This window comes from Sus scrofa, chromosome 2 (genome assembly GCF_000003025.6).
Source record: "Sus scrofa isolate TJ Tabasco breed Duroc chromosome 2, Sscrofa11.1, whole genome shotgun sequence".
NCBI classification, from domain to species: domain Eukaryota; kingdom Metazoa; phylum Chordata; class Mammalia; order Artiodactyla; family Suidae; genus Sus; species Sus scrofa.
This window is the reverse complement of record NC_010444.4, coordinates 132,397,488-132,413,249: the sequence shown is the minus strand read 5'-3', so window position 1 is coordinate 132,413,249 and position 15,762 is coordinate 132,397,488. Positions and strand designations below refer to the sequence as shown.

The following is a 15,762-nucleotide window of genomic DNA, read 5'->3' as shown; positions in this document are numbered from 1 at the left end:
ACATTCAACTGAAATATCTGAATGTATCTCCACCTGAAAAGCCTAGAGATGTCCAGATGCGTAGTTGGGATCCACCAAATTATGCGACTTTGAAAATTAGTTGGATACTTTTGATTACAAAGCAAACCTCTGATTAGGTTATAAATCCTTGGGCATTTATTATATAACACTTTTAAAACTGGTGAAAAACAAAGGAGGCAATCAAGCTTGTGGGCTGGTCCTTTTGCAGAGCTGTGCCATAGTGGGAAGTCACATCCTCCCTGCTATTATTAGGTTGAGTCCTCAGCAGTGACTGCAGCTAGACTGGCCATGGTGAAGCTGACCCCAAACACAATCTCCAGGCCTGCCACCAATATCTCTGGGCCCTCTGGGCAAGGACAGAGATGGCTGATGAAAGAGACGGACCAACATACACAGAACTTGGCATCTTATCCACCCGATGGCTGAGTCCTCTCTCCTGAGGCTGCTCTTTGCTAAGCCGTCAAACGGAATGTAAGTCATCCACGTGCCTTTTCCTCAGAATGCCTCTGTCACCAGTTTTCAAACCATGCTCCTTCCAAGTCCTTGTCAATCCAGCCAAAAGACCTTGATTGCAGTATGATGACATTCGATCACTTCAATCACAAAACAGACAGTGGTTTGTTCTCACAGCAATAGCCATTTACCCTGAGTATGGATTTGCCTCGCCTGTTTGCAAGGTGTCTGCCAAGATACCATCCATGAATTTATCAAGTGCCTCATTCACTGGTAGGGTATTCAATATGACACTGTTTCTGCTCAGGGAATTTATAGTACAGGAAAAAAAAGTATGGTAGGGGGCTGCCACTCATGTAGATTTCTGGAATTACCATGGTCTCCGTCGCCATGAACAGATGGCGTGACAGAATAATGCAATGTCTTTTTTCCTCCAAAGATTCAATTCTGGCACCAGCTGAATGAAAACATTTTGAAGATCCTCTAAGATGTTCATGGTTTGATTCACTGACCAATAAATCATGATAGTTCTTTGTCAATTCATGGATTCAGGAAGCAAGGGATGGATTAAAAATGTCTCCTCTTAAAAGGAAACCCTCCTACACTGTTGACTGGATATAAATTGATACAGCTGTGATGGAAAACAGTATGGAAGTATCTCACAAAACTAAAACTAGTTTAGTTGTCCATATGATCCAGCAATCCCACTCCTGGGCACATATCTGCAAAAGACAAAAACATCTAACTCAAAAAGATACATGCATCCTAGTGTTGACTGCAGCACTATTCACAATAGCCAAGACATAGAAACAACCAAAATGTCCATGGACAGATGAATGGATTAGGAAGATGGGGTGCATATATACAAAGAAATATCTTTGGCATACAAAAGTGGCATAAAAAGTGAAATAATGCCATTTGTAGCAACATGGATGCAACTAGAGGTGATTATACTAAGTCAGAAAGAGAAAGACAAATACCATGTGATAGCACTTACATGGAGAATCTAAAATATGACCCAAATGAATATATCTATAGGATAGAAGCAGACTCACAGACATAAAGAACAGACTTGTGGTTGCCAAGGTGGGGGGTGGGGGGAGGGAAGGAATGAGAGTTTGGGATTAGCAGATGCAAACTGTTACATATAGAATGAAAAAACAATAAGGTCCTACTGTAGAGCATAGGGAACTATACTCAGTATCCTGTGATAAACCATAATGGAAAAGAATATGAAATAGAATGTATGTATATGTACAACTGAGTCATTTGCTGTACAGCAGAAATTGGTGCAACACTATAAATCAACTATACTTCAACAAAATAAACTGTAAAAAAAGAATGTCTCCTCTTACGATGGAATTTTTCCTTCTCCCACTCTCCAACTATCTTATATAAGACGTGTCGCTATTGGTTAAATCTTATATCTCAGTAATTAAAGGATACACACAGTAAGGCACAATCTTGAAAAAAAAAAAACCCGTTCCCCATATGAAAATGAAGGTGAAAATACTAATGGGGGAAGTGGGAAAAATGGAAGATTTTGATGCTTTACTCTATGTGCAATCTATCAAGTTAGCCTGCCACACTCTCAGGGCAGAAGAGATAAAACTCCTGAGACAGAGGCAAAGGACTTTATTACTTACAGCAGAAGCAGTAGCCAGAGCATTGGCATTTTCTCAGTGCGGTTCTTGGAGTCCCAATTCCTCTGGGGTGATGCGAAGAGAGCCGGGTGATACCTGCGCATGTAGCAAACTGGATTACAGGAGAGAGATCCCAATTTTAGGGAACCTGAAACTTTCACAAAGAGAAATAAGCGTGGCTGCCCTTTGCTCCAAAGAGGAGGCCATCTTCCTCTTCCAAAGCTGTTCCTTACACCAACATCCTCGAGAAGAGACTCCAGAATAAAAGCAGACAGTGCCAAGGCATGGAGAAAGGTGAGAGACTCACGAAGAATCGCGTCCATTAGGAAGTTTCACATATTTTTATTGAAAAATCTAAGAAATCATGTGAATCATGTACAGCATTTTCTCACAAGAAAACCTTTAAGCTGGTTGTTAAATGTTTCACAGAAGTGTAAAACTGTTTCATTTTGAAGAAGAAAAAAAAACCCACAATGAAACTACCACAGTATTATATGCTTTTGGTTGTTCCTTGTTTCTAGGGAAAAGTTTGAAAAAATAGTAAATTTTCTCATGATTGGTGAGGCTAAGTACTATACTCTTTTATAAATCTGCTAAAAAGGTACAAGGAAATGGGTGAATCAATGCTTTCTTTGCTCACAATATTTTAAAAAGCTAAACTCTAATGACAGCATGTTAAAATAATACACATTTTTGTAGGATGTTACCATTTCTATAATGGTTTCTCTACACTATATCAACAGTGCAATGGTGATTCAGTGTAAATCATTACAGTGTCTCATTGTTACAAAACTTGTGTTCAAGTACATGTTCATGAACATGATCAAAGTCTCTATTTTGACTTTTCTTTTCCATTATTAAAATAAGGCTATAATTACAGTAGAATTTTTCCTATACATATCTCTAAGTCTGAACCAAATGCACGATACATTCTCGAAAATCCTGTTCAACGCCATGATGTTTGTTATGTTGACACATCTTCTGCAGATTACAGAAAATGGGCTAATTCTGCATCAGGACACCAAAACCCAAAAATGATTTTCCTCCATATATAACTCAACTATTATGCTAAATTAGTATACATTCTGGATAACGCAATGGTACTGTTGGGGGGAGAGTAGCACCTTAGAGACAGCCCTAATGTAAAAAAAAAAAAAAAAAAAAAAGTTTTTTTCTGAAAGCCTAAAGATCTTAGTTGTTTTTTTTTTCCTTTTTCCCTTTTTATTTTCATTCTGGAAACTGGATCCAACTTATTGATGTAAAATGATGTATGAAGCCATACAGCATACATCAAAATTTGTTTGCAGAACCAAAACAAACACCATATCGGATGTGTGGCAGGCCCCCAAAATAAATTAATTTGATTAAATTATATGTAATCTGATAATATTTGGTCTGAAAAACATGCTAGGGTGTGTGTTCATAAATAAATGCAATGGCAAAGGGCTGTGAGCCAGCCAGCGTGCTAGAGGTCAACTCTTCTGCTGCAGCTTCTGGGCATAGAAGTCCCTGCACGTCTCACAGCAGCGCTGATACCACCGCATATCCTGACAGAGGTTCTTTTCACGTATCACCCGGCAGTACACAGGCCACTGGTCTCCCAGGCACTTGAAAGTCAAAGCAGCTGTGAAACAGAACACAAGGAACTTGATAGATATATATATAGCTACACGAGGTGTCATGAATAGATGCAAAGAACAAGCATTTGCATGGTGGTGGTGGTGAGAGTTTTGTCCACTCACTCTGACGCATTTATATTACCGTCTGGGGCTCAAAAGACAGAGATAAAGAAACGCGCACACAGGGTGTGTAGCAGTGGGTTAAGGATCTGGCACTGCCGCAGGTTGCAGCTGCAGCTCAGACTGGATTCCTGACCTGGGAATATCCATATGCTGCAGGTGCAGCTGGAAAAAAAAAAAAAAAAAAAAGAAAAGAAAGGAAAGGAAAAGAAACACACACACACCCTCTATAATAAAGGAGTAAAGCCAATGAATAATGATATTACTCATGAGCTTTTACTGACTTGTTAAAGATAGAATTCCCAAATCCAATGAGCTGCACTGCAGACGGCTTTTAAGTTTCCATTTCATGGCTTTCAGGTAAGCTTGTTTTGAATTTTTAGTTGAGAAGATTAAAAAAGAAAAATGAATGTGCTTAATATGTCTGCCACTACGGGAATACAAATTATTAAGTACTGTTATGGATGGAATTGCAAAGAAACAGCAAAACAAAAATTTGCTCCCACTTATTTCACATTCCTCGTTTCCTAGACAGCAGACATGTCTAGTTGGGATCATCTGGGGACTGTGACGTCAGGCACCCTTAAAATCAAAGCTGATTATCAAAAGTGACTAAAATTTACAGCAATAAAGCAAAGTGAGCTCTTGGTAGACAAAAAAATATCTGGTCATGGAAATTTGGCCCCAGTTTTTCTAAACTAATAGCATGTTCCGGCATATATAATAAAATTGTCTCTTTTGCCACTATTCTAATATGATTCATTATTTTGCATTTAAAGACCTTGGATTTTCCAACCACAGTGCTTCTGTGTTTGGGGATGTACCATCAAGAAAAAATAAACAGGGAATATGCAGTTAATTAAATTCTTCTTTTCATACATTATTTTCTGCCACATGATACTTCAAGAAGGACTCCAGATAATTGTTGGAGAAAGGGATTATGTTATTTCTGAATACAAGGACTTAGTGCATCTGCTCTAGGATTGCTTAACTTTTTGTCTTAGCTAGTTTTAATTCTACTTGAACTGATTATTTCTTAGAAATATTAATTATTTGGCTTAATAAAGAGAATTTTTGTATTTCCTTGAAGAACCAAACTTTTCCATTTGATTGAATCTTATGCCTGGAAAAGTATCATGATACTTTAGCTCCTTGAGTTTTGACCGTATTCTTCTATATGATTAAAGCAACCCTCTGGAGATTACATACACAAATTAAAAGTGAAGATGTTAAACATAAATTAACCCAATGACATCCAGGCAACAGTGCTGTTAAAAGCCACCAACTGCCACGAAAATAAAGGCAAATTCATTTGTGAGTATTTGTTATGCAAATCAGGATATATCTATTTAAAATACATACTCTACTTGATAATTTATGTGAATAACAGGAATTGAGAATATATGTGATAATATAACATTAAAAACCTTGTAAATCAATGTTACTACTATTTATTTGTATTTACCATTTTGCCCTTAAAAATGAAAAAAAAAAAAAAAAGGTACCTCTTGTTCAGTGGTATACATCTATGTACCTATTCATTTTTTTTTTTTTTTTGGTCTTTTTGCCTTTTCTAGGGCCGCACCCGTGGCATACGGAGGTTCCCAGGCTAGGAGTCTAATTGAAGCTGTAGCCGCCGGCCTACACCAGAGCCACAGCATTGCAGGATCCGAGCCACGTCTATGACCTACACCACAGCTCATGGCAATGCCGAATCCTTAACCCACTGAGCAAGGCCAGGGATTGAACCTGCAACCTCATGGTTCCTAGGTGGATTCGTTAACCACTGAGCCACGATGGGCACCCCATTTTGTTTTTTTTTTTTCTTTTGGTAAAGCAAGAGAGATTTATTAAGGCATCAGAGGGGGACGGGCTGAGCTCAAGATGGCACCAGCCCTGACTGTGAGAAGATTCCAGGCTTCCAAAGGATCTGTGGCAGGAATCTGTGGCTGGAGTTCCCGTATGCACCTACTCTTAAAAGTGAATTTTTTACTGTCTTTCCAAAAGACACTCTGTACCCAGGATCACAAAGAAGGTTGTTACCAATGAAGAGATCCAAAACATATACCACAGCCGCATCTTTCCACGGACATGACCTTATTGACAGTTCTGCCATGGGATTGGTCAGAACCCAAAATATGGTTACATCTTCCAACCCTTTGTAGGATAACCTTGGGTGGTAGAGCGTTTCTAGTTCCAGGGCCTGGCTCTGCGTAGGCAGCTCAGGAATGAAAATAATTTAATCTTTACGATTTTTTACCCACATGACCATTTGGACAAACTATAATCAAATAGATGCAATTTAGTCAGAATCAAACTAATTAGCAGAGATAGAAAGCTAAGCTTTAAAGGGATTCACAAAATAGAAGCAGCCACCGTCTCTCTGTTTCTCAACATCGAATCCTCTGAGGTCAGCTTACCTAGCCTGGGTGATGTTATGGTATTGACATTAATCTTCTCATTGCAGGGCTGCAGGTGGCATGGCCTGTATGCTGCAGGTTTTTCTGAAGAAAAACATTCATTTCCATGTCTTCCTGTGATCTTATGCATGCACTGAATGACCCGAGACTGCATTCCCTTGCCACAGGTAATTGAGCACTAGGAGAGACAGGAGGTTTTGTTAGAAGTTCTTTCTGTTGTGTCCTTTCTCTAGGCTGGGAGCCACCTCCTGTCTGTATTTCTGAAAGGTGAACATGAGCCATGACATTCAGGGTTGATGGGAGACAGGGGTCCGAAATGTTGTTGCTCATAACTTGGACACAGGGCTGTTCAGCACATCTAGCTGATGGAAGGCAGAGCTTTGGTAATGAAGGACGTGGGCGATGAAAAGAAAGACGTTAGAGTGTGGGATGCGGAGGAAAAGTGAATGAGTGCTACCAGTGATGCACCTGGGCGGACAGTTTTTTAAAGTTTTAATACCCAGTGTGCAACAAACAACTGATGCATGGGTTCTTTCATTTAGTCCCTGATGCTTAAGAGTCAGACATGCCCAACTGTGTAGCTGGTTCCTCCTTACAGTCTTTCAATGTAATCATCTACTCTGTTTGCTCTGGCCTTAAAATGTTTATTAAGAATATCAACATGGCTTATCAAGCTGATGTGTTACTGAAATAACTGCGGTGTCCTCACAGATTATACGACATCCAACACTGTGCAAATAAAAATATTACATCATCTGGGTTTTTCAAATAAAATACCCTTTTAATGGTTTTCCTTGCAGTTCAGCGAAACGTAGTTACTCTTCATTTGTAACTACTGCAAAGAAGAACATATTTAATGTAAAATGTTTACCAAAGAAGTCTCTTGGGTCCATTTTTATCACTAGATTTCATCTATTACACATATAAGATGCTTAATTGAATGCAATTAAAATACAATCATTTTATGGTATCAAAATTACATGTGAGAGAGGGAAGGTGCTTGTGTGTCTGAAAATGATGATTTATTTACCAGTTACATTAGTTTCTATGCAGTAAACATCAAGTCACATTTCGCTAAATACTTCTAAAAGACGTAGAACTATTTAAAGAGATGATCTTGGTGTAGTCTCTTTGAAAACTGATAAATACTCTCTGATTGTCCCTTTTTAGATATGCAGGTACCAAGTCTGTAACTTTTTTTCCCTTTGTATTTACAAAGTCACTATCAGGATTGCATTTTCTTTACAAGAATTTTCAATTTTTCATCATCACCTTGGGTCTCCGCTCTTCATATTTTTATTAGCGCAAGAAGCATTCTGCACAAACCATCGTCACCGCAAGCCTCATCTGCTACTGTTCCCTTTGTCTTTAGTTCCCAGCTTCCAATGAGTCCCACATATTAATACAGAATAGGTGTGCTTTCAAAACCGCTTTACATATATTATCTCCTCAGGCAAAAATCTTTGGTTATTGAGTTCCCCACTGCCTACGAGATAAAACCCACTATCGCAGGATCTCTAGGCTGCTGTTTTTCTATCTCCTCCACCTTAGTCTGCCACCTCCTTGCTTTAGGAACCACTGGCTCTGTAATAGACTCATTATATCCATGCACTTTCTGCTATCACAACTACAACTGCACTTATAGTATTATCCCTTGCCAAAGGCCTTGACTCTCTTCAAATCACAATGAAATCCACTACCTCTATGAAATATTCCACAATGCCCCAAATACTTATGCATCTGTATGCAACAGCTATGGTTAAAACCATATAGCCATCTAGCTGAAGCTATCCTTTAGAATCACTTGGAGAAAAAAAATTTTTTTAACTAAAACTTTTAAGACCTAGAATTTCTAATGCAATAAATTCAGAGGGGGTCTGGGAACATACACTTAAAAAAAAGTGTCTAGGTGATTTTGCTGCACAGCCTGAGTTTGGAAATCACTGGTCAATAGTGTGAGTTCTACATTTAATGTAGGCTAGTTTATCTTCTGATTCATATCTTTTCATGCATCTAGTTTGTCTCAGCAGGTAGATGGTAAATCTCTTGAAATCAGGCTCTTGTCATATCACCTCAGTAATAAAACCTACATACCATGTACAAAAACAGCTTACAAGAATAATACAATTTTATGTCCATGCCATTAACATGCATGTACTTTACAGATGACTGATCTTTCTAAACATTATTCTGTAAATATTTCCATATAAAACCCTCTTTGCATCTGATGACTGATGAATTCTTAACTTTCTACAAATAGGGGATTAAAGAACAACAAATGGGATAGTGCATTCTTGTAAATCTGATTTTTTCCTGGTTAGCTTCTATAGGCTCTGAATGTTTCCAGTTCAGTTTATGCTTTATTATAACTTAAAACTATTATAAGAGGAGTAACGATTTGACATGGTCTTCCTCCCTTGAAAGTAACATAACTCTATAGAATGGAGATTATCTGTCTATCTATCTATCATTTATCTATTGATACTTGCTTCTTAGAAATATTTTCAGAAAAATGAAAAATAGTTAAACTAAAACCTTTAAGGGGTTAAGTTTATACAGAAAAATATCAGTCTAATATCTATACTTAAGTTTCTGTAGATCTTGAAAGCAATCACAATACCTGAGAAACCAAAAGAATAATAAAAGTTTTATAATAAATGAATTCATTCTGATACAATAGAGAAGGTTCTCAACCATATGTCAAAGAGAACTGGTAATCAATTGCAGACTATTCCCAATACTTTTGACTAATTTTATATCAGGTCCAAAGGACATGCTTAAGCGAAAATAACATGCCATTTTTCAGGATTACAAAGTAACTATAGATATACGATAAATCAGAATAATTTTAGCATACAATGACTGAATAGTACCTTTCATAACTTTTTTTAAGTTGAGAGAAAAAAATTCATTTAAACTGAAGTGGTATAATTTCTGCCTTTGTTACTAACAGGATAAGCGTTATTATGAAGTTAAATAGTCTAAAAGCCTTAGAATCTAATTTTCATTAGAATCCTTGATTGAAAAACAAGCTCTTACTAGTAATTTTTCTTTATAAAATATACCTTGGTAAAAATTTTATTACAAATGTGTCAAAAATAAACAGATATCTGCAATGTAACAATGAAAATGCCCAGGTATCTGCTAAACTATGTCTTACTTTATTACAGAAGATCCTACTAAATAATTGGATATTTTCTCAAATCACATTACTATGATTAAAGACAGACAGACAAGAAAAGAAAAAGCCAAAATAATTCTGACTTGAAATGATGAGACCCAGGCTCTAATATTGTCTCTAGAAACTACTGTCCTGGAAAAGCAAAGTATTATAGTAGATCATTTTGTTAAGCAAGCTACACTTTCAGGTCTAAATCACTATCAAAGAAAAAGCTCCAAGTAACCTGTTAATAAAAGCTACTGCAGTCAGGCAATTTTTAAGCGGTGAAACTGCATTAACAGTCAAGACTCTAATTTCATAAACTAATTATTCACTGAGCCACCCAATGATGGTATAACAGAAGTTCTATTAAATGATTTCAAAATTACAGTTCACTTTCAGAATATTTCAGAATCTTCCATTATTTACTGTTCTTTTCAAATATTTACAGACCATCCTTCATGTTCCGAATCCTGTGTAAAAGATAAAAGCAGCAGAACTAGTTAATTCCTATGGGGCTTGTACATTATTCAATACACTTTACAACAAAACACAATGATCTAAAATAGATGGCGTGAGAAACAGATTGCTAAATATTGTGAAAGCCAGGCAATTTCATCTACTCTCAGCCAATTATTTAATATTTTAAGTAACAGTTGTATGATAGAACCAGTTGGCTACCTTGGGATCTAAGAGAACCAATAATATCACTTCTGAAAGCTTTTACTCCATAACATACTAACAGGAGTTAACACTTACTTGGTATTCATTACACGCCAGATACTGTGTTAGAGGCTGTACTTATTTTAATATCTCAGGTGAAGCCCATGAATACTATTGTCTCTTTACCCAGATGAGAAAAAAGAGGCTCAAATAAGTGAAACAAAGTGACCATGATGTTACTGTTAAGAAGCAGCAGAAGTGGAACTTGAACCCACATACACTAAATTCAGAGTCTAGACACTTAAGCTTTCCTTGCTATCAGAAGGCTGCTACTATTTCTCTCTATGTTAACAGAATCTTCTCTTTTCCCCTACCCTGCCAAATAACCTCTTATCCTCATATCTTATTACTAATCTAAACATTAATGAATTAGAAGGCCTTTTTGGTTTTGATTGGCTATAATTCAGGTTATGTGGTGTGAGATAAACTCTTTTGTCCTGAGGACAATTCATAAGCATGCTTTCTCTTTGGATGGTGTGGTATCACTTATCATCCCAATCAGATCACTTGTGAAAGATGTTGCTGATAACTATTCCTAGACTACAGGCATAAAAAGGGACAGTCCTGGGTAAGGTGGGACATGCTGTCACGGTTATCTATGGACAAGGAATTGACAGATCTATGTATGTTTTATAGGATAAACACAAATGGACACATGAAATACCTACTACATCCCAAGCATTATCTAATATGCTTTTGCACATAAGGTCTTGGTTAATTTTCCTCATAACCCTAATGACTTTACAGATGGAAAGAGTGGGGCTCGCAGAGATTCTTTTATTCATTCATTCCACAAACATTTACTGAAACGCTCCAATGTGCCAAATACTGTTCTGGATACTGGGAAGTGATAGGAAACAAAACAGACAAAAATAGGTGCCTTCAGGGAATTTACCTTTTAATAGTGCGGAGCAAGAAAGTAAAGCGTTTAAGTACATGTGTATTAGATACTGACAAAGGCTAAGGAGAAAATTAAATCTGAGAAGGAGGACTGGGAAAATCTGAGTTACGGGATTTGGAAATTCAAATGGGATGATCATGGTAGGATTCATGGAGAAAGTGACCTCAAATGCAAGTCTTTTAATTCCAAATACAATGTCCTTCCCACCATGTTTCTACAGATCTTGGATCAACTTCAGTGGCTTTCTGTTTCTATTTCCCTTTCTCCTTCCTCCCTTTCCCCCTCTCTTCCTTTCTCCCTCCCTCCTTCCCTTCCTTAAGTCTTTTTTCTAATACATTGTAAACAATGTCCTTCACATACGTACTATGTTAAAATATATTTGAAACAAGGCGGCGCTATAGACACCCACTAAAGGCAAAAGTCCTAAAATGTCAACATCAATTTGCCAGCAACTGGTTAAAAAAAACCACAGGGTGCCCCAGACAACCTACCATTGATCCTTCTTTTACAAGAAAAATTTCCTGACTAAAGTATTTTAAAAAGAGAGACTAGTACTGTCTGACAAATAGGCTGTTCCCCAAACCATTTTAATATCACCCTGGAGCACCTTGAAACAAAGCACCTTAGGAATCAATTCCATGAATTAGAAGCCTTTAATTCTGAACAGGAAACACAATCTTGATGCACCAGGTCTACTACAGTAAAAAAGGAAATCGTAATCTTTAGAACAAACAGCAAGATACAAGAAAAATTGATCTTGGTAATCCCACTTTCCTACCCAGAAATGAGCTCCAAGGGCTCTGAAGATAAAATTTGTTTTGACTTAGTGATATTCATCATTGCCGTCTACGTGAGAAAATTATGACCCTCCCTGAACCTGAGCATACAAGTATTATCTTTAGATAATATCGTCCTAGATTTCTCTTATAATGGAATAAATTCTTTCCTGACCTGGGACATTAGTGACAATTTCTTTTTTTTCAATTTCTGAGACTGTATTCAATTATATCTACATTATAGTTTGCCTGTCAAACACTAAACATAATAAAGGAAACTTGTGCAATAATTCCAAGAGTTTGGACGATTAAAATGCTAAGAAAAACAGTTTAGTAAAGGAGAACCAAGAATATAAATGTCAGCAAATCAGCAAGAAGAAGGCTTTATCCTCTTTTAAAATGAAATCTATATTAGGGACGCTTACAACTATTTCTGTTGCTTAAAACTTTGTTTCTGTCATTCTTGGGCCACACAGTAAGAACTGACTGACTTTACCTAATAAAATTTCTTCTGGATAAACTAACTGAAAGGGAAATCTCTAGGGAAAAAGAAGCAATGTTCAAGTTGCTGGAAGGGTACAGTAGAGGTTTACCAAACTTACATTTTTCTAAAAATGGCCAAGGATGATCTGGTGACAGATACAGATGGGAACTATTGGAAAGTTATAGTTACTATATTAGACCATAGCTCTGAGTGAGCAGGATTTGTCGGTACTGGTAAAGGCAGGTTAAGGTGCTAGGGCGATTTGGAAAATTTGTGCATTAGCCTAGATGTGAACCAATGAAAAAAAGAGAAAATAGTAGAGGGAAAAAAAAGAACACTCAATTTTCTTTTATTTTTAGGTCTGTGCAGCATACAGAAGTTCCCAGGCTAGGGGTTGAATCAGAGCTGCAGCTGCCGGCCTACACCACAGCCGCATCTGCAACCTACACCATAACTCAGGGCAACGCTGGATCCTCAACCCATTGAGTGAGGCCAGGGATCGAATCCACATCCTCATGGATAACTAGTTGGGTTCTTAACCCGCTGAGCTACAATGGGAACATTTAAAAAAAATTCTCAAATGAAGCTTAGTCATAGAAACAAAGGGATGAAATGAAGTTTAAATGGTCATGAAGTCCATCTTATGGAAGCCGAGGGGTGGAATCCTTTATTCCATCACAAAAGATGAATGGGTGGTGAGGCACTGCCCCCAAAGTAAATTACAGTAAGAAACTGACCATGGAAATTTCACTGCTGAGAGTACTATTTGTGGCACTAATAGTGTGCTAAGATCTTGGTTTAATACTTGGACAAATATGTAAACATCTTATACTAGGTGTTTAAGGAAAGGCCATTTATCTTGAGACATTTTGATGTTGTAACTTTAGTATGTTCAAGAGCGGTGAGTGGATGCTGTTAAATAACCATGCCGGATGGAACTCTTTAAAGTTTTCAAGTCAATCTGATGCACTGAGGATAATTAGGTCTTAAACAGCACAATGGTATAGATGCATTTTTGATGGAGCAAATAAATGTATAAGGATGAGTGTACTTTGCTACTACATTTTCATTTTTATACAGAAATACCGATTTCATGATAGATTTGAAGCTGTATATCAAGAATATGTATCTTTTAATAAGAAGCTACATGTACTATTCCCCAAGGTTTCTATGAAGGCCACCATGCTTAGAGGCATAAATCCACGAAATACTAATGAATGACAGCAAACAAGCTCTCTCATATATTGATATGACGAAAGCATGTATAACTCAGGGAAAAAAGGGCTGCACAGGCACCAATAAACAGCTAACTACAAATTTTTCAAGTGTCAAAATAAAGGATGAGAATAGTAACCATGATTTTAGGATGTTCTCAACGCTCGTTCACAGCACTGTTTGAATCCACCTTTGTAAAGTGCAAAATTCTCTCGTGGAAAATTCATGAATCATGTGGGACTATCCATAAGGGCTCGTGATATAATCCACTTGGTATCCTGCCTCCGTCAAATTCTCAAGAACGTCATTCTTTTTTGTTGGTTTTGTGCAAGAAGTAACCTATGTACTTCTGGACAATTTAATTTCGCTTAAGAACCCTTTGTAAATGGAATGTCCATAAATATCTCTTAACCACTCCCCTATGTAGAAAAGAGACACTCATTCTTTCCGCTGATCTCTGACTCACGTGTTGTTTCTGTGCTCCATGGGTTCTGAGAGCAAACACATCTCTTCTGCACACATGATCTTTTTTTGTCGTTGCTGTTTTTGGCTGCACCCGTGGCATGTGGAAGTTTCCGGGCCAGGGATCAAATCTGCACCACAGCAGCGACCCTAGTTGCTGCAGTAATAATGCTGGATCCTTAACCCACTGTACCACAAGGAAACTCCCCACATATGTGATTTTGCAACTTGAAGCTACAAAAGACTTTCACATCTAGGCTTAGGTATTGGGATCCTATGGTAAAATACCAAACTTTTTTTTTTTTCTTTTTTCTTTTTGTTTTGGTCCTTTTAGAGCCCCACTAGCAACATATGGAGGTTCCCAGGCTAGGGGTCTAATCAGAGCTGTAGCTGCCGACCTATGCCAGAGCCACAGCAACGCCAGATCTGAGCCGCATCTGTGACCTACATACACCACAGCTCACGGCAACGCCAGATCCTCAACCCACTGAGCAAGGCCAGGAATCAAACCCGCAACCTCATGGTTCCCAGTCAGATTCCTTTCCGCTGCGCACAACGGAACTCCAAAATACCAAACTTTAAAATTAGTGGTTAAATATCAGTTTCTACCTTTCCTTGCAGGACCTCAGAATAATCACAAAGACACTGTTTTGGTGTTAGTTATTCATTACTCTGAATATCTGGATAACCCAGATTTGGGAACCAACTGGGACACTACAGTTTAAGTAAATTTGTACATTTAGGCTAAATCAACTAGCTTGCCAGTGAGTTTATGGAACTATCAATCTGTGCATGTTAAACTCCAAAGTTAAATGTAAAACTCTGCAAGTCCTAAGTCCTATAAAAAGTCCTCTTAAACATTATACCAAAGAGGCAGAAAACTCACTAGTAAAATTACTACTACACGTATTTATTTGAAGTCTTTTGGGATAACAAATATAACTAAAGTAACACTAGCCTGCTTTTAAATCCTTGAACACCCCCCACACCCCAATTTCAGTGTATTCAGGGGTTAAAAATAATAATTCTCACACTTGGCTAGGACAGAGATTACCCAAGATTCCTTCCTTCTAGACTGTGCCAAAGATATATATTTTGGAGCAAGTGTGTATTCTCCAGGCCAACAGCTAAGGAAGGCTCTGTAATGCTTTATTCATTTCCAGCTGGCCTCTGTAAGAAATAGGAATTCCTAAATTAAGAGAAAATTGTCACTGGCAAACAGAGTTCACTTTTTTGAAACCAATATAATAGACAATCTTCTAGAACCCGATATAATTTGTAATGATAAGTGCCAATATAAGAAGGTTAACAGCACTGACTTGGAGAATTTGTCTTTGGGAATAAATGGATTATTCCAAAGTGGTTTAACACGAGGGAAGTAGCATTCGCAGCGGAGAGTGGACCTCGTAAGGAAACTAAGTGATGACTTCTACTGGAAATTATTAGCACAGCATTCCTATTCATTTATGTATATGTTTGGCAGTTCCATCTTTCAACTTTTTAATAAAGTGAGTGTGAAACAAGCATACTCAGGAACAAAAGTTAGGTTTGTTTTTCAGGATTTGCTATTTATTTTGGTCAGTGTTTCAACGTCTTTTAAAGTAGTTCATCTGCTTTATTTAACACATGGGCATTTGGGATTGAATCTATTCCTAGAGGTCAGACACTTGAGGATTTTTTTGCATATGCGTTTAATTAAATCATCATTTGGTTTTACGTGCAAACTATTTTTGTCTCTTTAATGAACATGTTTGCAGATAGTGCA

General features: G+C 37.5%; 1 protein-coding gene across 1 annotated transcript in view; it reads right to left on the bottom strand.

Annotated features, from left to right (window-relative positions):
* The window catches only part of ADAMTS19 (ADAM metallopeptidase with thrombospondin type 1 motif 19), a 267,851-nt gene continuing 252,222 nt past the window's right edge, over positions 134-15,762 (bottom strand). The window contains 3 exon segments of the mRNA XM_021084737.1: positions 134-1,196; positions 2,121-3,741; positions 6,277-6,454. Of these exon segments, the coding sequence (XP_020940396.1) occupies positions 3,590-3,741; positions 6,277-6,454 (330 nt within the window). The 3' untranslated portion in view covers positions 134-1,196; positions 2,121-3,589.